The sequence below is a fragment of the Lissotriton vulgaris genome, chromosome 4_1, assembly GCF_964263255.1.
Source record: "Lissotriton vulgaris chromosome 4_1, aLisVul1.2, whole genome shotgun sequence".
NCBI lineage: Eukaryota > Metazoa > Chordata > Amphibia > Caudata > Salamandridae > Lissotriton > Lissotriton vulgaris.
The window spans coordinates 895,288,182-895,313,613 of record NC_141691.1 but is presented as its reverse complement, the minus strand read 5'-3'; the positions used below and the strand labels follow the sequence as shown (position 1 = coordinate 895,313,613).

At 42.7% G+C, this 25,432-nt stretch overlaps 1 protein-coding gene across 1 annotated transcript in view; it reads right to left on the bottom strand.

Annotated features, from left to right (window-relative positions):
- Nucleotides 1-25,432, bottom strand: part of ADTRP (androgen dependent TFPI regulating protein) — a 474,195-nt gene that overhangs the window by 372,167 nt on the left and 76,596 nt on the right. The window contains exon 2 of the mRNA XM_086966878.1: nt 9,738-9,872. Coding sequence (XP_086823004.1) covers nt 9,738-9,872 — 135 coding nt within the window. The remainder of the gene's footprint in view (nt 1-9,737; nt 9,873-25,432) is intronic.

Here is a 25,432-nt window from a genome sequence, read left to right as displayed (position 1 = left end):
GGTAAAGACTTGGGCCACACCCTCTTTAAGGCCTTCATTTTGACTGGGACAGCTTGGCTTGCTATGGGGATACAACAGTTGTCAGCCGAATGGGTGGATATCATATTAAGGATTTACTGTGAGTGTGCTTTAATTCATTTATATAGCATCACTCCTTGTGGTTGATGCTATCCCAAGTTAACCATAGTCATTTGTTTACATATGACCACATTTATTCTGAGGCTATTGGGTTGGTTTCATAAGATTACATTATTTCACTTTCTAAAAGTGGCATTTCTAAAATAGTAATGTTAAATTCAAATACCCATATCCCGTGCACACATAAAATATGACACCAAGTTACACAAGTGTAATGCAAAAGCCAATGGAACAATATTCTCTGTTGGTGTCTTAGTTTCTTTAATTTCTTTTTTTTTAAAATATATTTATTGAACATTTTCGTACATTTTTACCCCCCTCCCCCCTCCCACCTCCCCCGAAGGACAGTTCCCTTTGAATTCAGACCTGGAGCAAACCGAATAGACAATCCATAAATTTACAAATCAAACTTTGTTTACACAATTCACAGTTATTAACAATTAATAAGTAATGCAGAAGGCAAGTATAGTAAAAATAGAAATGGGATATAAAAAAAGATGAAAAAAGAGTGATAGAAGAGTAGGGATCAGGATGAAAGAAAGGTCATGTCAGGATATAATCTACACATTCCACGAAAACAAACATAACTAAAATTTTTAACCCACCCCTTCCCTCCATTTATTAATTGGGGCCCAGATTTGCTGCCCCTTTGCTCTCCCTTTTTTTCCCCGCCTGGCATAAATTGAGTTCTCTAAGTTACAGCTATGCAGTAGCCTGGCTACCCACTGCTGCAACAAAGGTGGTGTTTTATCTTTCCAGGCTGTCGCAATACACAGGCGGAAAACTGCCATTGCTACGAATAGAAAATATTCATAATTGCGGCAAGAGGCATCCCTTGTGACCCCTAGCATGACCAGTTCTGGGGTTAGTTTAACTTGCAATTTAAGTGTTCTATCCATGAATACCTCCATAGCTTCTAGTAATGGCCGTAAGACTGGGCAAGCCACAAACATATGTATTATATCGCCCTCATTAATATCACACCTCGGCATGTTATTCCCTGTGTTCCCCCCTTTGAGCTATTTTGGCAGGTGTATAGTACAGCATATACAGAGTTTTATAGTGCTGTGCTTGCAAGGCTGAGGAGCAGAGAATTTCGTAACCATACTTTAGTGATTTCCCAAACACCCCCCGCTCTATCCCCATTCTATTAATCCACTTCAGCTCTACCTTTTCCAAATCATCATCTCTATTGTTAATCAGCTCTGCATACAATCTTCCAATTGTACAGCCTTGCCCCTCCTCAATGGCCTGCAGTATTATATTATATTCGAAACCTCTCTCCCCCCTGTCTTGCCTGCAAGGAAGCTTCTTACTTGTAGATATTTGAAAAAGCTTCTTGAATTCATTCAAATGACAAGTCTTTTGGGAGGGGCTGAAATGGAAGCAGTACACCATACCGGTTCCACTGAGATTCATGGATTGGTTTTAGGAGAGGATGTTAAGAATGTGTTATTGAAGCAAACGGAGCCGCGCTTTTTTAAAGATACTAAATCTAAGACAGTGGATGTGGCATATAAGATCTGGCAGGCTTTCAAGAAGAGCTTTGGCATGGGTAGATTTAATGCCCACACCAGATTGGCAAAGAATCCTACATTACCACAGGATATATTTGGAGACACAACTTTTGGGGAGTGGGTAAGGCTTGGGATTAGGAAGGCGGGGGATCTCATAGGCCCCGAGGGTATTCACCAATTTTGGGTATTGCAAGGGAAGTTTGGAATGAATTCTAGAAGCTTTTTCAAATATCAACAAGTAAGAAGCTTCCTAGTTTCTTTAATTTCTGTTGTACAATGCAGCCAGCCGACACGTGTTTCGTCAGGGTACAAGTAGTCCCTTGACTCTTCAGGGCTGAAAGGATTTACCAGAAATCTGTAATGTCCTCAAGCCAGTGATAATTCCAACCCGGTAGGGCACGAATGTCTGTCTAGTTCAAATATTGGACGATGAAAAGTCAGGTGACTGTCAGGTGGGTCATCAGAATGGAGTATAAGTTAGTTATATTATATTTTTGCTTGTATATTTAAATGAACATTAAATAAATTGGAAAAGTACACGAAGCAATCCGTGGTGTTAACTTGAAATCTCGATCCTTCCCTATTATTTAAAACTTTTTCTCTTTAAGCAAGATATTTACGCATTATTGTATCTGAGGCAGGTGGCAACTTCCCCCTCTTTTGGGTGGTTTTTGGCTTCACAGTCTGATATTTACCACAGACTATTTTTTCTTGACTACGGTAGGGCGAACTTACACTCATGTGAAAGACTACTGAATTATACTTTCTTGGATCCCTTGCTACTTACTATTGGGTAAGCATTATTAATTATTGCCTTCGCGGGTCCCGCTTCGCGGCTAGGAGCAGACTTCAGGACTTTGAGGTGTGTTTGTTCTCCTGACCGGCAGGGCTGCGAGCTAGTAGCGGTGGACTCCAAGCTCCAGGAGTCCCCGCGCGCCCGTGGTCACCTGGGCTGCTCTCCCTGCCGGCTCCGCCCCCACCTGGAAGGACAAAGCGGCGTCCTACCCTGCAATCAGCGGATTCCTTTGCCAAAACTCGCCGGATACTGACCGAGGAGGGAGCTGAGGGAGCCTGTTGTTGCCTGCCTGCCTGCTTCAGCCGCTGCCCCTCGCCGGACCCGCTTCGCGGGTCCCGCTTCGCGGCTAGGAGCAGACTTCAGGACTTTGAGGTGTGTTTGTTCTCCTGACCGGCAGGGCTGCGAGCTAGTAGCGGTGGACTCCAAGCTCCAGGAGTCCCCGCGCGCCCGTGGTCACCTGGGCTGCTCTCCCTGCCGGCTCCGCCCCTCACGTCCAATCACATTGTAACAAAAGGGAAGCATCATCCCCGCTGCGCGGGAGGGCGCGGGAGGGCGCCGGGAGAAGCCCGGGACAAGGGCGGGACCGTCTGTGGCCGTCCGGGGCCGCAGGAGGCCGGGCTGGGCCACCCCTTTTACCAGCGCCATACAACATCTATCCCAGTAAGTGACATAGACACTCCTGCATTGTTTTGTGATCAATATGGCAATGACTACAAATACAAGCTCTGTAAACAGCCACTTGATGACTCTCCCAACGGAGTCTGGTCCACAGGCTATCGGACCCTTAGACAAATTCTTTTTTAATCGCTCATTGACAATAGACAAAGAGCTAACTTTGGCAGAGAAGCGCGCAGAGCGTAGATTATCCATTGAAATACTTAAGAATTCCACAGACAAGTTTCCAAATTCAGCCTACCCCACTTTGGTAACCCCCTTATCATCAGTGAACCTCCCAGTTACACACGAACATTTTGAGGTTCAGGCCGATAAAATAAATAAGTGTGTTGTGGCAGATTCAAATAATCCATGTGGTAGTAAATCCCAACCAACATTGCACCCTGATTCTGGTCCCCAGGTTACATTGGCGCATTCCAAAATTGGGTTCAAAAGGAAACGACCAGCTTCCGTAAAAAAATGCAAAAAGGTGGTTAAACCCCCACAAAAACTCAGGAAGCTACATAAACTCGCGAACGTTGAAAAGGTAGTTAACGAACAAGTTCAAAGTACAGAAAGTGTAACACCAACTATTCTTGTATCCCTGGATAGCCAAGACATAGTGGACAATTCTTGTACTGTTTCCAATGTATCAAGTAAAGAAAATACTGAATCACTTGTAAATGTGCTCCCAGAATTGGAAAAAATGTTTAGACTACTACTTACCCCTATTGAGGATAGAATTGCCAAGCTTGCAGATAGGTTAAACCATTTCGAGCAGATAACACTAGACAATTTCTATTCTACAAAATCTCTGATTAAAGCAAATAGGGTGGAAGCGAACACAAACCTTCAGGTCGCTAATAACCCTCATGTTCAGGACAAGGGAAGAAATCCCCAAAATAGCTCTCCCTTACCTCCCAAACAAAGCAAACCTCCAGCTAAAGCTACTGTAAAAACTTCAGATAGGGCTGAGAGAGTGACCGCTGGTTCTGAATCATCTCAGTCGACCTCAATACATCTTGCACAGCCCATAATACCCCAGACACAAAATCCACCGGCCGCTGTGAATGCTGAGGCTACATTGTGTCAACAAGTGGGTAAAGTACCAACATCTGTAAATGTAACCAATAACACACAGATAGCTCCAAACATCCCGGGGGGAGGAAATAGGGCTAACGTATGCCTGCCGGCAGGTAAATCTTTAGCAACGTCCCAAGCAAATAGTAAACTACAGGCGCAGAAGCCTGCCCTCCAACACGTTCCGCAAGTTCCCAAATCTATCCCACCGCCCTTGTCAAAGCCACCCCATAGAAAACCCCCAATTAATCTCACCCCAGACTCCTTCCCCTATGTGGCAGTTCTTATCAATGTACCACCTTTACCCCCAGGACAGAGAGAAAATTTCCAGATGCTTAAAAACAAGACCATGCACTGGTTAAAGGAAAACCGTCCTCTGCCTGGTGATATTGACGGGCTAATAATAGGGGCAAGGAGAATTGATTGGATGGGATACACACCAAAAACCCTGGGGGGGGGATTGTATTGTGGTTCATTTCCAAGACCCAAGGGTGGTGGGATGGATAACAAGGCAGGGATGGGGAACAAATAAGGGCGGTATTGGTATTGTGGACCTTACCTTTTTTTACCCCCGACCCTCGAGTGTAACTATAAGTCTACTCAATGAACCCTTAATCCCCCCCACTGTATCATGGCCAGTCAATCCTTTACCACCTCCCCCTGCTGGTCATAATCATACCTTACATACATATCACAATCCCTATGTAGGATGGCAGGATTCGGGATGGGGGTATTGACATACTGGTATTGATAGCACAGGAGGGATTATAAACGAACCAGAAGGGTCATGTGATGTTTGTGGTAATACCATTGCTTCAAATTTATTGGTGAACAATATTGAGACGGGGGGTTTGGCTGAAGAAGGTGGTTTAAGACTGGGAATATTAAACACAAATGTCATATACCCAGTAACAGATGACTTAACTGTGGACCCAATAGATGACTTAGAAAGGCTGACTAGTCCTATGGAAAGCCCAATGTCAGCCCAAGTATTCCCATTTGTTAATGCTCGGGACGGGACAAATGCCGACATTGGTACACTTATATCTTGGAATGTCGCCGGGTTGGCTAGCAAGTTGGATTCCCAATCCTGGGTGAATTTTATAAGTGGTTTTGACATTTGTTGTTTTCAAGAAACCTGGGCTTGCGATCCCCTCTTTTGCCTAGGTTACTTGAATTATTGTATACCAGCTTCAAAAGGGGGAAGAGGGCTACCCAAGGGAGGCCTAACTGTTTGGGTTAGACAGGATCTGCACATCAACATAAAAATGCTGGACGTGGGAAATATTGATCTGCAAGCATTAAGAATCTCCGCAGCTAAGGGCCAAACAATAGATTTATACAATGTTTATGTGAGAGGTGACAATGTAACTAATCTATCAACTATTGAGCTGTTGTCTGATGCCATGGAGGCCAATTCCCAGGAAAGTGTAATGATAATTGTTGGGGACCTAAACAGGACTTTTGAACCCTTGGACTGTACAAATGACCTCATGGAGAGTGAAGAGGACAATCTCTGGGGAGTACCATCTCTAAGCCTAAAACCTGTGAAGCGATGGTCAAAAGAGATCTTATTACTAAACGGAATTTGTATGGAACACGGTTTAAGAGCACTGAATGGGAGGACACTTGGGGATAAGGAGGGCTGCTACACTTTTGACAATGGTATCAACAGGAGCCGAATTGATTATATATTGTGTAGTCTCCAGCTGTGGAATGGGGTTGTTGATATGGCTGTTAGGCCCCGGGTTGAAAGTGACCACAACCCCCTATGTGTGACCCATAGGTGGTGGAATACTGGTCCAGGAAACCCTACTGAGACACACGATGAAACCCCTCTTATAAGTAACGATGAGCGAAGGTTAAAATGGCCCAAGGTACTGGCAAACGAGGCCACTATGATATACATTAATAACGAGGTTGATCGTGCAATTTCCGCAATTGAAGCAGCAGTTCCAGTGGTTCCAGGGGACAGTGGCATCACTGAAATCCACAATAAGTTATTCTCCCTTTTAAGACCTTGTTTTTTCATTAAAAAAAGGAAAGGGAAGAAAGCTAAGGAAGTGGGGAGGTGGTTTGATAATCACTGTAGAACAGCACGACTAGACCTGGGTCATGCCATAAGGAATAGGGACCGTGCTGCAGTGATAAAGAATAGGAAACTACAAATTAGCCATCTATCGTGCCAAAAAGAAATGGGACGAAGACCATTGGGCCGAATTAAAAGAAGCCTCTGACAACAAAGACTCAATGTTATTCTGGAAAATTATCAAGTGGGGTAGTGGAGCGGGTCCAGCAAAACCTGACAATAACGTACCAGTGGAAGCTTGGGTCGATCACTTTGGACCACAGTATGCGGAAAGTAACAAACCCGTGGCAGCCGACAATATAATACCGGTTTTTGCAACCGAAGATCTATTCTCCCTTAGAGAAGCGGAAATTGCCATCTGCTCCGCGAAATGTGGGAGGGCACCAGGTCCTGATGGTATTCCCCCTGATATTTTCAAACACGACGTGACTAGATGGGCGAGATACACCCTCCTTGTAGCCAATGCCCTAGCAAAGGGGGCAGTGGTCCCAGACATTTGGAAGGGTGCAACCATTATCCCCATCCACAAGAAGGGTGACCGCTCATTGCCTGCTAATTATAGGCCTATAAGTTTAATAGCCACTATTCAGAAAGTTGTTGGGAGAATGGTAACAAACCAGCTAATGGACTGGGTAGAAGACAATAATGCCCTCTCCCCATACCAAGCGGGATTTAGGCGAGCAACTAGTACCATTGACCAGGTCTTCCGCTTCACCATATTGCGGTGGAAGACCGTTGTACTGGGAAGGGGCTGCCTGTATGTCGCGTTTGTCGACCTGCGGGCGGCGTTCGACCTAGTCCCCCGGTACAAGCTATGGTCGGTTCTCCAAAAGCTGGGGATTCCTGCAGATCTGCTAACATTAATCATGCGACTGCACGAATCCAACTTCGCTAGAGTCCAGTGAGGTGGAAGTAGGGAGACAACAGCGGATTTCCCTGTGGAAAGGGGTGTTCGACAAGGCTGTTCCATGGCCCCTCTACTTTTCTCGTTATTTATTAACGGGATAGTCGAGAGAATGTTGAAGGCTAGTGTAGATGCCCCATCGTTAGCGGACACCAGGGTTCCGATCCTGATGTTCGCCGACGACACTCTTATCCTGTCTAAGACCCCCATGGGGCTGCAACGTGCATTAAGCATTTTCGATGCTTTTTGCATGGAGCACGGGCTAGAGGTAAATGTTGGAAAAACAAAACTAATGGCCTTCTCTACAGGACGTAGGAGTTATCCCAAGATAACCTTAAATAACAGTAGGCTAGACATTGTTAATGAATTCACGTACTTGGGAGTACAGATCGCAGAGGGCATTGGCTGGACGCATCATGTGGACAAAGTAGTCTTAAAGCACCAGCAGCTTTCAGGTGCTCTAAGGGGGGAACACCGTAAATCTAAAACAAAACCTATAAAACCCGCAATGACAGTGTATGATGCGAAGGTTTTGGGTGCCACTCTATATGGTGCGGAGCTATGGGCTTGGGACAGTCTGGTGGCTCTTCAGACTTCCGAGAACAAGTTCATGCGAGGGATAACAGGACTCCCACAGAGCACCCCCCTAATCCCATTGTTCCTGGAGCTAGGTAGACGTACGATTATCGACAGAGCTCGATTGCGCCCAGTTCTTTACTGGAGACGCCTCTGGACGACTCCAGAAATAAGACAATACGCGGAGGGCTTTCTGTGGATAATTAAGGAAGATATCTTCCATAAGATAAAATGGTTAAAACATCTGAAGACCATGTTAGTAAATCTAGGGTTTTCAAATCTTTGGAACAACCCGAGGGAGAAATCTTCCCTAGTAAAGAAGCCCTCAAAGATCAATATTGGGATTGGGTGGGTGGTAAGATGCTGAATGACACCAGGGCAGACTCTATTTCTGGTCGTTTCCTGGAGACAAAAATTTTTCCTGTCCTAGAAAATTACTGGGATAACATCACGGTACCTATGGACAGGAAACTTGTCTTTCAGTTAAGGTCAGGTTCTATTCCCCTTAAGAAATTGACATCTGGCTGGCACAGACCCACCAATAACTTATGTCCAGCTTGCGAAAATGCCGAGGAGAGCATAGGCCATTTTCTCTTCGTATGTCGAGCTTACGTAAATCCGAGGAGAAAATGGCTCTCGCCGGTATGTAAAAACCTGGGGACATGAGACAGTGTAGTGGCCTTAAGAATCCTATGCACAACAAACCAGGATTCGATAGTCATAGGGGTAGCCAAATACATGGGTTGGGCTTGGGCGATTAGACGACGGTCCTTGGGGGGTGGCAGGTAACCAGGTATTCCTTTTAACAAAGTTTTATGTAATATTATTGGTATAAATAGTTCTTATGAGTAAATGTAGTATGAGCTGTACTCTATGTTTAATGAATTTTTATTCTGTAACTATGTATTTTTGTGCAACTGTTTTGATTTTATGTGCTTTTATGAGAATTGTCTCGAATAAAGCTTATACAATACAAAAAAAAAATTATTGCCTGTGATGAGCCCTCATGTTCCTTCTTTTTCAATATGGTTGATATTTTATTCTCTTAATATTTTGGTATACAGGTTTTTATGGCACATCGTTCTTAGATAAAATATCCTAGGGACTACCAAGTGAGAAACATAAGGTATTATACTATGCTTAGTGGAATCACACACTGACTGTAGATGCACCTGAACATACAGGTGTTTGTTGCTATAACGTTTGATTACAAACATGCACTCCATATGGTAGCACAGTTTAATCTACACTTTTGTGGTGTTTGGTATTTTTGTTACATTGAAGAGGTGTCTGCTATGTACGTGTACTTTTTTGTTCTACCGAAGTATACACATTAATAACATAAGTATTTGTAAAGCACACGATTACCCGTAGGTGTCTTGGCGCTGAATAGCAGATGTTTATCGTTACCCGAGTCAATGGTACTCATTTTATCGACCTCAGATGGATGAATGGCTGAGTGGACCTGCCGGGATTTGAACCTGTGACCATGAGGTCGAACACAGGCCCCTGCAGTTGCTGCTGTAGTCCACTGAGCGACCAGACCCGGCTTGTACATTTGGAATTCATAAGGGAGCACAGTAGTCAGTTAGGCTATTTGTATTTATTGACTGGAATGGATAGATACTTGGTAACAGTGCGATTATATTATGATATTGGAGTGGCATGGATTTATTTATATTATGCATTGTATACATATTACAACCTTGAATACATCTGCATCATACGAAACACATGCCGGCTGTACATTATATGAACACTTGCTGGAATCTGGAAATGTATTAGCTATTCTGTTTGTAGTCATGTATTACTGGAAATAACCGGGATAAACCTACGAGACAACATATGTACTGTTGGCATGATTATTTATGCAAGGAGGGGCTATTCCTTGCTCTAACTGATGTGAGTGAAGTGTGCCCATCCCATTACATAGTTATTAGACATAAAGCACTGTGCAATAAAAGACAGGACACGCAAACTCACCATGGCCACTGGAAAAGCCAAGACGGAAAAAAGAAGGTCTTTGCATGATGTAATGAACTTCACAACTCTCAGTTTGCTGATTGGTTCCAAAAGATCAGCCAGGAGAGAGATTCCGTAGAAAACCGTCTGCAAAAGCTAAACAGTGACAATGAATACAGTGAGATAAGGTCATCCATTCTTTTCAACTGGTTAAGTAATAAGAAGGTCATAAAAGTTCATGTTACAAATGCATAGTAATGTTTTATACTCAAATTAACACTGCCCTGTGATGCACAATGTGTACTCTGTGTGATAAGCCTACAAACTTGTTGATCACTGGAATGTTAGCACAAAGACCATGTCTACATTCACCAGGTAAGTGAGCATTTGTGAATTCAGGCCAATCATTTTGTGCCCAATCAACCAAAGACATTTGTGGCATAACACTCCTATAGTTTCACTGCTAAATGTAATTATCTTCCTCTACCTGTCCTGTCCCCATGTGCATAGTCCTTGGCCAGGATTATGGAGAACTTCACACAAATACATATTCATTTTTTGGTGTATATGTTAGATTGGTAAGCGATACTGACAGGAAAATTGGGAATATCTACTACAATATGGGAGGAGGAAAGACTACATTTAGAAGGGCCACAAGGAAGGACATGCGAAAACAAAAATCACAGTGACAAATGCGTTGGTGAGTATCAATTCACTAAAGTTACACAAACTCATCCAGGTTTCATCAATAATTAAGCTTGTAGGAAAAAAACAACAAGTGCAGCTAGTACTGCAACATTTGGAATCCTGATTCAATATCAATCTACAGTTTGCACCAGAATTTAACTCCTAAGGAGAATAAGGCTGATAGTAGTCTTATGATAAGACGTTTATTAGATCCACAGTACGCTGGTTATGATTTGAGACTGTTTATAAACGTAAAGGTACACAGGCTAAATTTGTGAGGATGTTATCTTATCTGTACCATTACTATCTCCACCATTCCTCATGGATGAGACAACAATTACTTCTCCTGCGAATTAAACACTAATATCATTCAGCTTGTAAGAAAGCTGCCTTGTCTGTGGTATCACCACAGATTTTTAGCCTACATTCTGGACTTTGTATTTTTGCTGACTTAAGAACCTTTAACACTGCTAACCAGTGGTGAAGTGTATGTGCTCCACCTTTGATGATGTTTGAATTTGTATATTTCTAATTTGTATATTTAACTTACCTTTAAATCCCTAGTATATGGTACGTGGTGTACCCAGGGCCTGGAAGTTAAATGTCACTATTGGGCTGCAGCACCTACTGCAGCATCCACTTTAGCAACAGTGCAAAACATTGCTTCAAGCACTGTAACCTTGCTGTGAGCGTTTAAATACTGCAATTTAGTCTGTCAAAACAATTTAAAATGTTAATATGTGACCCCTAGATAGACCTTGTAGTCCACCAGGAGAGCATGTAAAAGTTTATTATTAACATGTCACTACAGGGAGTTGCACCCAAAAGTTCGTTTTCACTGTGGCAGGCCTAGCTGTCCTGTTGATAAAAACAGATCACAGATAAAAAATAGTTATTAAAATTCTAATTCAATAGTGAAGTTAGATTGTTAATACATATCAAGGAAACATAACATTTAGAAAGTTACCTTTTCCCTGTCTGAAGTCCCTGCAGGCTAATTTGCACTGGCTCTCAAACTTTTCCTAACCACAGATTATTATATAAATAGGAAAGAAAAAGGTGTGACCTGCCTCCTGGAAGTAAACAATAGGGTGACCTGAATGAGTAGAGATTATTGCTTTGAACCTCATCGAATAGGCAGGGTGGAGGCAGGGAGAAATATTTTTAACATTACATTGTGAAATCCTACTTGAATGTCAAATCCTTTTTAACATGTCTGCTTACATATAACAATTTAGGATGTGTTTGAAAGACAGACCAGAAAGCCAAGGTTGTGTTCTACCACACCTTTGTCTCTGGGCTTTACATATACAACTGGGAGCATTTGACAGGAAAGAAAACAGGATGCCAAAACAGATCTTAATTATCCCTTGGCTGGTTTCTGAAAACCCCTTCTTTTGTTCTATCAAACTTTTGTCCCTGGGTTTATTGCGGGTATACAGTGGATACCCCAAACTGGATTTCAGTGTTAGATGTGGAAGGACATGAGGATTACCACTGTACACTACCTCCACATACTTCCTGCCCTCACATCCCACATTTGGTGTGACCAAAGACTTTCATCATCTTCAAATTGCCGAAGGTGGGTGGGATTGACCCGTCAACCTTTACCTAATTGGTTAGAGTATGCCAAGAAGAAATTCCCATCCACTAGCTCATGCCAGGCATGAATGTAGCATCTCCAGGCACCCACTTCAGAATACTCCTGGACTTAAGGAAGAACAGAAGAGGACTTGACCTTATCCCGCTTGTACCCAGACAAAGAAGTGGACTTCAAGTATCATAAGGCTGATCTCTTTTTCAAACTACAAGTATACAACATACTAGAAGAAGCCTTTCTTGAAATCGCTGAGCTGACTAGTGGCAACCGGACCTGGACTGGACTCTGCTATTGGCCTCTGCCTGACACACTGTGAGTCTCTAAGTGCCTCCCCTGAGGTCCTTAGGGGGCTTTAAAAGTGTAATCCTGTGGTGGATTGTTCCTTAAAGGACTAAAGTAAGGAGGTAAAATCTTTGACCAGGATGAACCTGATTGGTGTATATAAACTGTTCTCCGTTGTTGTCAGCTTCATCTTCCACCTAGGTCTCAGTTTACAGTGACCATTGACTATTGTTTTCACCTTATGTTTATTGGTGCTATTCCTACTTAAAAAATGTTAAAATCAGGATTTTTGTCATTATGGTGCCATTTTGTTTATAGAATCTGACTCTAGTTTATATATTTGGGTTTATGGATTTTGACTTTATTACTGTTGCGGTACTGCATAAAATCTTTAAACATTGCCCTAATTTGAGCTTGTCTGCTCTGTGCCATAGCTACCAGGAGGTTGAGCTTAGGTTAATTTAGTGACTTTGAGGGTCACCCTGAAATGGGCTGTGATTATTCATTGAGATGGGTAGCCACTCACTCCAAATATTTAATCCAATTTCTTACACAACTCTGCCGCCATTGTGCGGACTCCTTTAAGCAATGTGTTTAGGCATGTTATTGATGCCTGCAAGGATTTTGATGCACCTTTTTGCTCACAGTCTCATCACTGTAATGCCAAAAAGACCAGAGAGTGAATTAGTAATGCACAAGATGTCCAATGACTGGAGTGGCTGTATGACACATTTTTTAGATTCTTTTGTATTAATGTTTAATTGGTCTGTACTGTATGATTGAGTTGTGTTTATGGTTTTACTTGACTAATAAACAATTCATTAACACTAATAATGCATCTAAGTGATGTAGAAAAAGATGGGCATGAAGTTAAATGAGTGAGGAAGGAGCAGAATCAGAGGTGGATTTTGATGTTTTGAATAAGTAAGGTGAGTGAGTGTCATATTAGTGTTATGTTAACTTTTCTCTTTGTCTCTAACAGCATTATTTGCTTCTCTTATGAAAGTAAATAAATTCATAAATGAAGTGAATAGTAAGTCTTTTACCTTTGCCAAAAGTTAGTAAGTGAATGAGTACATGATTAAGAGGGTGGGAGCCAGATATGAATGTGAGTATGGAGAATAGCGAGGTTCATGCTAGTCAGTATGATGATGCAAGTGAGATTGGTGTTTAAGTGAGTCAGTAAGTGAGTGAGTTGTGTGTCATAGAATAAGATAGGTGAATAAGGTCACTGAGTGAGACACATTGATGCATGTATAAAGGGTGTGTGAGAGCATTAATTATGTACTTGCAGCATGGCCTACATACACTTGAAAAAAAGAACCAGTACACACATTAATAAATGCTCAGTGAAATACTTGACATACGTATGAGATAAACACTTACTGGTAGAAGCTTTAAAACAATACAATATAAATTACAGAGGTAAGGTGTATTGTGAGATGGTTAATGGAGATTTGTTCTCAGAGCCATACCATGGTCAGATCTAGTGTGGAGAACGTGTGCAGCTTTTTAGTTGAGCTTGAAGACTTTTAGAGAGAGCACCAGGTGAACGTGGGTTGCTATAAGTTCCAAATCATGTGGTCAATACCAGCAAATGAGCACGTTGTTGTACAGTGAGATGATAGATTTGTTTTTTCCATGAACTGGCCAATTTAGAAGAAAGGTATTCAGGAGGGTGCCCAAGTGTTGTGCCTTGATGATGAGGCAAGCAGTCTTACAGATGCGGTATGTTTCTGTAAGGTGCCAGTTGAGGGAGATCAAAAGTGATCGGATATTGTAATATCTTAGCTCTTGATACGAGCCGGGTAACAAAGCGAAGGGCATCTTTTAGGGGGTAGCTGTCACTTGCGGGAAACTAAGGGCTTATTTATGAAAGCAATGCGACCCTTTTGTACCACGTAAGGTTGTACCTGCATGACGCAGGGTTCTCATTTTCATTTATGAAGCATGCGGCCTCATAAATCCTGAGTAAGGCAATGTAGCACAAATTGCTGTGCCACCTTACTCTGCGCCCAAATGGCTTTCCCTGAGAGTTTTGTGGGTTTTCTCATGCAACACCCAGGGCCGGACTGGCTACCGGGCGTTTTGGAAGGCTGGTGAGCTGGGGTCTGATTTCATTGATGGGGACCTGCATGTGCTGAACAAAATTCGTTTTGCTTTGTTTATTTCAAAGCACACGCATGTCTCCATCAACGAAATCAGCCCCCACCGCAGTGAAATCAGCCCCCAGCTCGGCCGCATTCCAAAACACCCGGTAGTCAATCCGGCCCTGGCAATACCCATAGAATGCGATGCTGTCCAAGATTTACAAAGTGATGTAAACCTGGGGAAGCTCCAAATATGTATGTCTCTCGAGGTAAGGTGCAACGAGGAGAAATATTTGTATTTCTCCTCATGTTTTCCTCTTTCTATGTGTGTTGCATTCTGCAGCACACATAGAAGGAGGAAAACACCTCTTAGGATTGTTTTTGTGTGAGATGTTGCCCCTTCTTGCACAAACACAATCCTGCATGCAATGGAGTCACCCTTGCACCATGATGCAAGGGTATCTAAGATGGCGCTACGTTGCTGAAATGGCTTCAGCACAGGGAGAAAGGACAGGAATGGCGCCAGCACAGGGAGAGTGAAAGGAATGCACCATATTGCTTACATACAGTGCATTTCTGTCCTTTAACTTTGGAATAGGGCAGCACAGCCGAGTGCCTTGCTGTGTTGCCCTACACAAAAATGCCATAAATAATCACCCTAGTGAGTAGCACATTTCTCAGACGTAACTACTCCCCTGTGAGGGTCTCAAGGAACTGAGGGGGTGGGGGGAGGTCTGCTGATCCGTCTGGGCACTGATGCTTTCAGAATTTTCAGCACTTTAATGGGAAGAAATGTTTAGTATTTCTTTTCATCCTCAACTGGAACTTCTTTGTCTAGTTTTAATGTGGACATCAAGGTCAAAATACGAGTCCCAGAATGAGACCAAAAGTATAGCTTTGGTGACAAATTTGGACAACATACCAATGCAACTCAAGTTTTGGATGTGAACGCTTGGAAAGTCAGTTTGTTGTACACTGTGCTTCAGTTTCGTTTACTTTATCCATATCTGTACATTTGAGATGCAGGAAGTCAAATGTTTCTGCAGTCTGCCCTCAAATATAACAGTAGAAACCAGCCCTTTATAGAGCCAGGGACCTTCCCCCACTCAGTGACTTTCACATTTACTAAACAATGTAACCCCAAAACTGCCTCATACTGTATTTTATTGCCACACACCCTATCGGAATAAATAACTTGTAAAATAATACATCTGTGTGTCGTTTCAACCCAAAAAAGACCAAGTCTTGATGATTCCATTGAAGAAATCAAAATATATATTCCACATGAAGCACTTTATTCGCAGTTCATTACTATTAAAATGTGCTTGATTTTATGAGTTGGCATTCAATTACCATCACTGTCCTAGAATTGATAACCTTTTTCTTCGATTAGTACAAGGAAGAAATAATTGTTGTAAATTACTCTTCAGACTCTGCTTTGAAAATTGCATTACATGTGACAAGACAGGGGATCCAGGGTGTTCCAAGCTCAGGCTAACTCTTAACAGCAGGGGTTTATTAGTTCTTGAAAAGATATTCCATACCATGAACAATTTGGTATCGACTGTCAGGGGCCAGAATACATCTCCCATTCAACCTCTCTCTAAAAGTTGTAGCTCCTAACAGGGCTCCCAAATAGCAATGCAGTACTTTCAATCAATCAATCTGAATTTATAAAGAGCGTCTAATCACCTGTGAGAGTATCCAGGTGCTGAGAGTACTGCTGCAGGGGGCTCAGTTGAACAGCTAGGGCTTCAGTCCTTTACTGAATTCCATCAGAGAGGATGTGGTCCATTGGTAAAGCTTGTTCCATGACTTAGCAGCTAGGTGAGAGAAGGAGCATCCTCCACTGTTGCTTCAGCAGGTGCGGTGGGAGTGGACGAGGCAGAGGGAAGCGGAGTGCAGGTGTCTGGAGGAAAGGTGTAAGTTCAGTCAGTGGTTGATGTACATTGGTCCCTGGCTGTGTAGGACTTTGAAGGTGTTGCATTCACATCTTGAACTGGCATCTCTTTTGAATGGTGAGGCAGTGGGGTACTTGAGATGGGTCAATTTAGGGAGGTCAAGAATGAGTCTGGCTGCTGAGTTCTGAATTGGTTGCAGTCTCATTAGGAGGTATACAGTGATTCCTCAATACAGTGTATTTCTGTATTCCAGTCGACTGGTCACCAGGGCTTGTGTGACCGTACGTCTGGTGTCAATGGGGAGCCACTTGAAAATCTTGCAGGGCATGCTAAGGGTGAGGAAGCAGGAAGATGACACTGCCTTTATCTGTCTTTTCATGTTGAGCTTACTGTCCAGGATAATGACAAGGTTGCAGGCGTGGTTGGTCGGACTGGGTGCAGGTTATAGTCATCTTAAACTCTATTCAATTAAGGAAAGAAAACAGATTCTGTTGGATTGCCAAAAAAAGTGCTAGAAAGTGGCTTTGCTTGCAGAGATATCGAAATGGCCTGGGATATTTCCTGGAATATTCTGGCTTTAAAAATTGTCTGGAAAAAGGTAGTAGCAGCTCTCTTCTGCACGACTGTGCTGTATTGTTTTATGGCAGGAAACTTTGCTAATGGAGCCCATGCTTCTTAATGTTTTTATAGTCCATGCAATATATGCTGATATGAACAATATTGCATGCCCCTTTCAGGGACAGTTAGTTGGAGTCTCACCAGTATCACATGTAAAACAATTGAAATTGAAGAGATTTAACACAATGAGTGTGCTTCTTACAATTGGCATTAGTTAACATTTGGTTCAAATTATTTTCTGAATATTTTTTTGAATATTTATCAGTAGCCAAATTGGGACACTAGATCTGTCAGTATTCAGTGCCATTGCTTGAAATTGCAGTAAGTAATATTAATAATAGCTCTCCTCCAACCCTGCTAGGTTTATGCGACAATTGGAATGCATGGATGGTTGATCATTCCCACATGGAACATCCCCTCTGTTAGAAATGGGGGTCTCTTGTTGGTAGTGGAATGCACTGTGTTCAAGCAGGGCCCTTTCCTTCTAGTCAGAGTAGTTGGATTACACAGCTATGGTAACCCCTGCTCAACCCCTTGGTAGCGTGGCACGAGCAGTCAGGCTTATCTCAGAAGCAATATGTGTAGCATTTGTACATAAACACTCAGTAACACAGTGAAAACACTACGGGCCAGATGTACAACCCTATTTTGCATGAGCAAACGGGTTTGTGACCCATTTGCGCATGCAAAATACAAAAGGCCATGTACTAACCCTATTTAGCGAGTCGCAATTTATTTGTGATTCGCTAAATAGGATTAGCAACTCGCTGTTAGGAAAGGCACCCTAGGGCAGCCCTTCCTAATAGCGATTCTGAGCCCTATGTATGACTGTTTTGTGACTGCAAATGCGGTCGCAAAACAGTTGCAGTTTACCACCCTTCTCTGAAGGGTGATAAAGCACTCGCAAAAAGGAAGGGTCCCCAGGGGACACCTTCCCCTATGTGGATTTTTCTTTTTTTAAATGCATCCCGTTTTCCTTTAAGGAAAACGGGCTGCATTTAAAAAAAAACTGCTTTATCTAAAAGCAGTCCCAGACATGGAGGTCTGCTGAGCCAAGGAGGCCACCATACCGGGGAGGGGCACCCATTCCCAATGGGGCCACACATTGGGAGTGCCTCATTAATATTCATGAGGCATGCAATTTGCGTCCCCATTGGGAATCGCAAACAGTGTGTCAGACATAGCAATTTGCGGCTCACAATTGAGCGCAATTTGCGAGTCGCAAAATGCTATGGTCGAACATCTGGCCCTACGAATGGATACCACACCAGTTTAGAAAAATAGCCACTATTTATCCAATCAAAACAAGACCAAAATAACAACAAGCACTGGCGTTGCAAATAGGTCTCGCATTAGGAAAAGTTTGAGCTATTGGTCTTGTAAATGACAATTTTTTTATTTATGTGTTGTTTTTGAGAATATCTAAATTAATAGCTTTGCCATTTACAATGCCAATAGTTATAACTTTCGCAAATGTGACACCTACAGCAATTGTAATGCAACATGTTTTGTATTTGTGACTTAAATGTATTGATATTACAAATAACAATGGCTTTTAATTTTTTTAAATATGCTACTACCTGATTGGTTGAAATCCTGCTGCGAAGATTTCTGTGTGACTTGCAGGTGACGGGATTAAGGATCACCTACGCCTGTCTTCGTCCCAAGGTCGATAAAATGAGTATAATCACGTTTGCTAGTATGACTAGTATTAGTTAAGGAGCCAAGAAGTAATGTGGTGTGTCCTGAGCATGATCAAAATAATTATTGTGCTATTTCACGTACTCACTCAAACATTATTCGGAAGGGGGGGGGCTTTTATTCATTCTGATAATCCACGGCGGGGACTGGAGGGACACAAGCTGGTAAATGTCTGGCAAGCAGACTCGCTTCCAGCCATCTGCTCCTTGATGTGAGGCGGCGACTTCCAGCCAGGCAAGGAATCGGGGCAATGAGGGGCAGGGAGCGGGAGCAGGGAGGGAGGTGGGGCAGAGGAGGGTCAGTGACCTAGGTGCCCAAAGGAATGACAAAACCTCATGTGATCACGAACTGACATAGACTAATTTTTCCTGTACCTAATGCGGAGATCACTGTGCGACTTCCAGGTCACAAGTCTCCCGGTAAGATAGCTGAGTGGGTTTAGTGCGTGCAGTACAGATGTGTGTATACACTGCAGATGGCTTGCTGGAGTCTCATGGATGCTACTACCTGATTGGTTGAAATCCTGCTGCGAAGATTTCAGTGTGACCTGCAGGCGACGGGAGTAAGGATCACCTACGCCTGTCTTCGTCCCAAGGTCGATAAAATGAGTATAATCGCGTTTGCTAGTATGACTAGTATTAGTTAAGGAGCCAAGAAGTAATGTGGTGTGTCCTGAGCATGATCAAAATAATTATTGTGCTATTTCACGTACTCACTCAAACATTATTCGGAAGGGGGGGGGGCTTTTATTCATTCTGATAATCCATGGCGGGGACTGGAGGGACGCAAGCTGGTAAATGTCTGGCAAGCAGACTCGCTTCCAGCCATCTGCTCCTTGATGTGAGGTGGCAACTTCCAGCCAGGCAAGGAATCGGGGCAAGGAGGGGGAGGCAGCGGGAGCAAGGAGGGAGGTGGGGCAGAGGAGGGTCAGTGACCTAGGTGCCCAAAGGAATGAAGGGCCCATTGAACCCCAATTTTAGCTTTTATTTAGTTTAATTGGTGAACTGGGAGGGGGCATGTTATTTACTTCCAGTGAACCCCACGCCACTCATCTAGCACCTTTGTATTGTAGGAAGGGTTGCTGAGGACAGAGACGTTCGATGTCAGATAATTCACCCCCCTCCCCCAATTCGTCCGCCCCACACCCCTGCCTGTGACAGTCTACCATCCAAGTACTGTATCCAGGGCGAATGGAATAATGTGGTTTAGCGCCTACAGCGTTTACCTCCTAATTATGGATTTTGCAGCATAATCCACAATGTCCTGCATAATCTGCTAATTTTAACATTAAAATTGTTTCTCGATGAAACGGAACAAAAGTTAGTAAAAACACAGCGGTGTGGGGTGCCGTGCAGTGGACGGCCCTTAGTAAACATTGACCGGTCGCTTTACTGTTGCTTATTGCTGTTTGTAACTGGTGAAACCTTTGCACAGTGTCAATATGAGTAAAAATGACAAACTAAAGAAGCATTACTGTCACAAAATGCGCAGCATTACGCCACATAATTTCCCTTTTGTTGCCAAATTGGCCTGCTGCGTTCCTTTTCCTCTCACAAAAGCTCAGTAGGCGCAGGATTCCATGATACGGCAGTGGCATTTGGGCAGAGTGTGACAGTAAACAAGTAATAGATAGATGTCTGGCAGCAGCGCTAGAGGTTCCTCGTAGCACTCCAAGTTCAGGACAGATATCTCTTAAAGCGAGTTGAAGCAGGCTCACGTACATACAGTCTGAACAAGCGCTACAATAGTAAAAATTTTGCATGCAGAGTGAACAAGGGGGAATGCAGAGCGGCCGGGAAACTGAAAGTACGGCCGGCCTGCGGCCGTCCATGAATAATTAGGGGAGGAGAAGCCCTTTGGGAAACTGAAAGTACGGCCGGCCTGCGGCCGGCCATGAATAATTAGGGGAGGAGAAGCCCTTTGATGTGCTGTGCGGCCGTGTTTGCGCGTGCTTGTTTGCTCACGTGATTCACGTGAACTTCAAGAAAACCGCAGCAGAAAGCCCTTGGTTTGACGAGGATTTTGGCTACTTGAATTCTCGCTCCCTCAATGCGCTTGCGCGCATTGTAGAACACGAGACCTAAAAATCCAACATAAGCAAAAAGAAGAACTGATTGACAGAATGCAGAACAATGTCATACATTCACCCCAGTACAGAGATCTGGGCCTAAATCCATCATTTATTTGCTCGCCATTCCAGTTTGGACCCAGCCATATGCAAATCAGTCTTGACCCTGCGCCCAATGAGTACAATGCAGCCTGAACTGTCAGGCCAGGTCCTCCCTGACTGGAAACAAGCATCCTAGGACCGGTGTTGGGCTTTCAGCCCTCATCAGCCAGGATAGCTAGACTCCAGTGGCATGGAGAGCACAGGACCCACGTCTGGGCATACCCGTCCCACTCGGGGTGATAAATGCAAAATGCTGAACAATGTCATACATTCACCCCAGTACAGAGATCTGAGCCTAACGCCATTGTGTTTTTGCTCACCATGCCGTTCCAGTTTGGACCCAGCCATATGCAAATCAGTCTTGGCCCTGCGCCCAATGGGAACAGTTGAGCCCGAACTGCCGGGCCAGGTCCTCCCTGGACTGAAAACAAGCATCCTAGGACCGGTTTCGGGCTTTCAGCCCTCATCAGCCAGGATAACTTGACTCCAGTGGCATGGAGAGCACGGGCCCCATGTCCGGGCATACCGGTCCTCGCCCTGAGTTGGCAGGGTATGCCCAGACATGGGTCCGTTGCTCACTTTGCCACTGGATTCAAGCCAGCCTGGGTGATGAAGGGTGTTACCGAGAAACCGGTCTCAGGATGCTTGTTTCCAGTTCAGGGAAGACCTGGCTTGGCAGTGTGGGCTGGACTGTTCCCATGAGGTACAGGGTCAAGACTGATTTGCATGTAGCTGGGTCTGAACTGAGGTGGCGAAGTGAGCTAAAGAATGATGATGGATTCAACCCAGATCTGTGACTAGGGGTGAATGTCCTTCAATTCCTGAAAGTGGCATTTCAACCACACAATTTAAAAACGAACCTCACTAAAAGATGTATTTTTTAATTCTGAGTTCAGGGAGCCAAAACTCCAAATCTCTTTCTCTTCCCAATTGAAAGTTACACGTGTAGGATTGTTATAAGGTAGCTCAAATGATAAACTATGGGTAAGATAGTCCTCACAATAGTGAAGAACGAAACTAGCAGTATTTCACTATCAGAACATGTAAAGCACACCAGTACGTGTCCTACCTTTAACATACACTGCACCCTGCCCATGGGGCTACTGTGGACCTACCTACCTTAGGGATGCCTTTTATGTAGAAAAAGTGAAAATTTTGGCCTGGCAAGTGGATGCACTTGCCAGGTCGACATGTCAGTTTAAAACTGCCCACACCAACACTGCAGTGGCATGTCTGAGACACGCTTGCAGGGCTACTCATGTGGGTGGCACAACCAATGCTGCAGGCCCACCAGTAGTATTTGATTTAGAGGTCCTGGGCACACACAGTACACTTTTCTAGGGACTCACCAGTGAATAAAATATGCCAATCGTGGATCAACCAATCATAAATTCAATGTACACAGAGAGCATATACACATTAGCACTAATTAGCAGTGGTAAAGTGCCCAGCATCCTAAAACGAAAAACAAAAAAGTCAGAAAAAATAGTAGGAAGAAGGCAAAAGGTTTAGGGATAACCCTGAAAAAAGGGCCAGATCCAACACCCTCAATGAACTGTTTGGAATTCCCAACCTTCGTTCTCAGTCATTAGCTTATGTGCTCAGGGCAGGTGACTACCAAATATTTTTGGCACGGTCAAATGCAGTTCTAAATGGATGATTTAAAGATGTCACACCTACATGTTAGACTTTAGCACATAGCTGTTGCAGCAACCTGAGTGATCTAATTACCGCAGAAAACCCTGGACAATATGTCTGTGCCTCTAGCAGAGAGGTGGAATGACTATCTCTGCTAAGGGACACAATCTCTTGGTGTGCCCTGATCATAATATGTATCCCATCTCAGTATTCTATGCGGTTAGATTTATTCTGTTTGTTTCATGATCGACCACTGAATAATTCCACAACTTGCATGTGGCAAATATACCTTATATCATCTCCAATGAAGTTTGTGTGCCTCTGGGCCACTTAATCATGTCCTCAGTCATAATTACTCTTGTTCTGATGAAGACCCTTGAAGTATGAAGGGTTTGAAACACCAGCATTGGTGATTCAGACCCTAAATTACTGTTTGGTTGGAATCGGTAGATGATTTTTCCACTGCATATTTTTTAAAGAAATCAGACCCTTAACATATGCACCATATATTCACAACCTGCACTTAGCGTATTGTAGAACACTGTCTATTCTGAATGTATCACCAAAATATTTTTCTTTCTTTATTTTGCATGTAAAGCTTCCAGAGAGAATTAGCTACACCCTAAAGGTATTTTGCTACCTCATACAATTTCTAACCTCGGAGAAACCCTGTTGAGTAAAATTATTTTTGGTACATGTCACAAAAAGAACTTGGTTAACATTTATGTAATAGATTCTGAAGCCTTATCAAATTGTGTTGATTTAAACGTTTTTCCTTGGGTTAGTAGACAACTTTTCTGTTGCACAGAGGCTTTGTAATATTCAGCCTCAGACTTAAGATTGATTTTCTAGCTCTACTGACCAAGTGATACTTAATAAAAAGAACATTTACTGTGTTGAAGGAATTGTTAGTAATTTACAGGCTCTAAAGTGCTTATAAACTAGAAATAAACTAGGTGTCCAACCAAGCCATATAAATATTTATTGTCACTTGCTAGATATTGTTATGATTGTATTTTTGCCACTGCAGAACAGAAATGTAACATTCAGCTACAGTTAAACGTTAAAACCGTCCCTTGGCCCAGCACCTGGCTTCAACCCTTTCAGCTCAGTAGACTTTGTGACCTACATTATAACCAAAGATTAAAAAATAGCAGAGCAATTTTTAACACCAATCTAAGGTTATACTATGTTCAACAACTTTTAGTGGAATAAACACGAAGTTTTACAAATCAAAAGGGAAGTAAGTATTGACACTTTTCAATTTAATATGCAAAAAATATATATTTATCGAGACAACATATATATAACAATATAGATTAGAATATTTGAAAATGTTTTTTTAAAGAGAAACTCAAACATCTAAAGCGCTTTATTGCAATGATGTTAATAAAGATTGCAATCACATTTATGGCAATTAATTTTTTTGAAATGCTATTGGTTTATGTGAATGCAACATTATTATTACAGTCCTATTACGTCAGATTTCACCATGCCGAGTGTATGGTTTTCAATGCCTGAAATTGATAAAATGTGCCTATTTGGGAATTATGCCAGACTTTTCCTTCTTTCTGAACTATGAAGAATCTATGTTAGTCGGTTTATTGGTGTATACTTAGACTTTTCGTGCCTTTCAAACTGGGCAGTCTCTGTTGTTATGCTTATTAATGTATACTTACACTTTCCTTGGCTTTTTAACTGAGCAAATTTATGTTAGTCCTCTTGCTAAATTATAGTTTGGTTCTGACAATATATTTTCTTTCTAGGATAACTATATGTGGAACCTTTTGCAATTTCATTTGTTTTATGCGTCAATGATGCCGCTTTGATTTTGACAAACTAACTACCCTTTTGCCTTCTGTAATAATTTTCAAAATGACATAAACCTTTATGTTTTTGACTTTGAATTTTGTCCCATGAAGTTTTCCTTTGTTTGAAAAAGGTCCCTTTTTTAGTGAGACCCACATGGCGATGCATCTCAACCCTTTTGATGTATTAATGTAAAGCGTTGACACCTCCAATGGCACATAACAACACTAATGGGGCGGGGAGTTTTGCTGTTCTGGTTATGAATATGTATGCTGCATTGAGAATGTGCTGATTGTAGTGAAGTTTAATAAAGCGTTTGAGGATTGGTGTAAAAATTGACTGGGAGTCCTGGGTATATGAATTGGTCATACCAGTAGGGCTTGCGAGTTAAGCGTCTATTAACTTGATAGATTTTGAGTGTATAACTGTAGCTAATAATGAGTCTAGTTTGTGTTCAATGCAGAATTTGTTGAGTGGAGTATTTAATGTTAATTGGTGTGATTATGAACCGAAGCAGTAGAATGTGTGAGTGGAGTGTATGTATGTGGAAAGTAAAGTTAATGACTACGGGGTCATGTCAGTGTCTGCAATCATAAAAAGGTAGAGTGATAATGATGGTGTATCCATGTGTGGTGAAGTATATGTAGAAGTGTATCAGGATGCCTCAACTTTTTCACTATTTTCTTCAACACTACAGGCTTTTCTGCCAAAACAGGAAGGTTATTCCTATTTCACACAAGGCAGTCTGAAGGAAACTAATGAGTGAAATGTTTTGCAGAAAAGAAAATGTAAAAATAGGTAGAGTTTTATTTCTTTTATTTAAAGTGTATGAACTTAGGCTTTACAACATTGTCATTAGGGTGGGCGTAAAATCCGTTTCGCGGGCGAATTTGCGGATTTTCCGCGAATTCGCGATCCGCGAATCTCGCGAAATCGTGGTAAAATCCGCGAATCAGCGGGGACGAATTTTCAGCCAAGCAAGGGTTACAGCAGCAGGTGCAAAAGTTGAACCGAATTTCTTTGTAACCTTTTACAAAAGGGTTACAAACAAATTAACTTCAACTTGGACACCTGCTGCTAATTGCTTCCTGGCACCTCGTTATCTATTTGCAACTATTCTCTGACCCTGCTCTGACCCTTGAAGCAGGGTCAGAGAATAGTTACAAGTAGGCAACGAGGCACCTGTCCAAGGAATTAAACCTCATCAGGAAGCACTTACA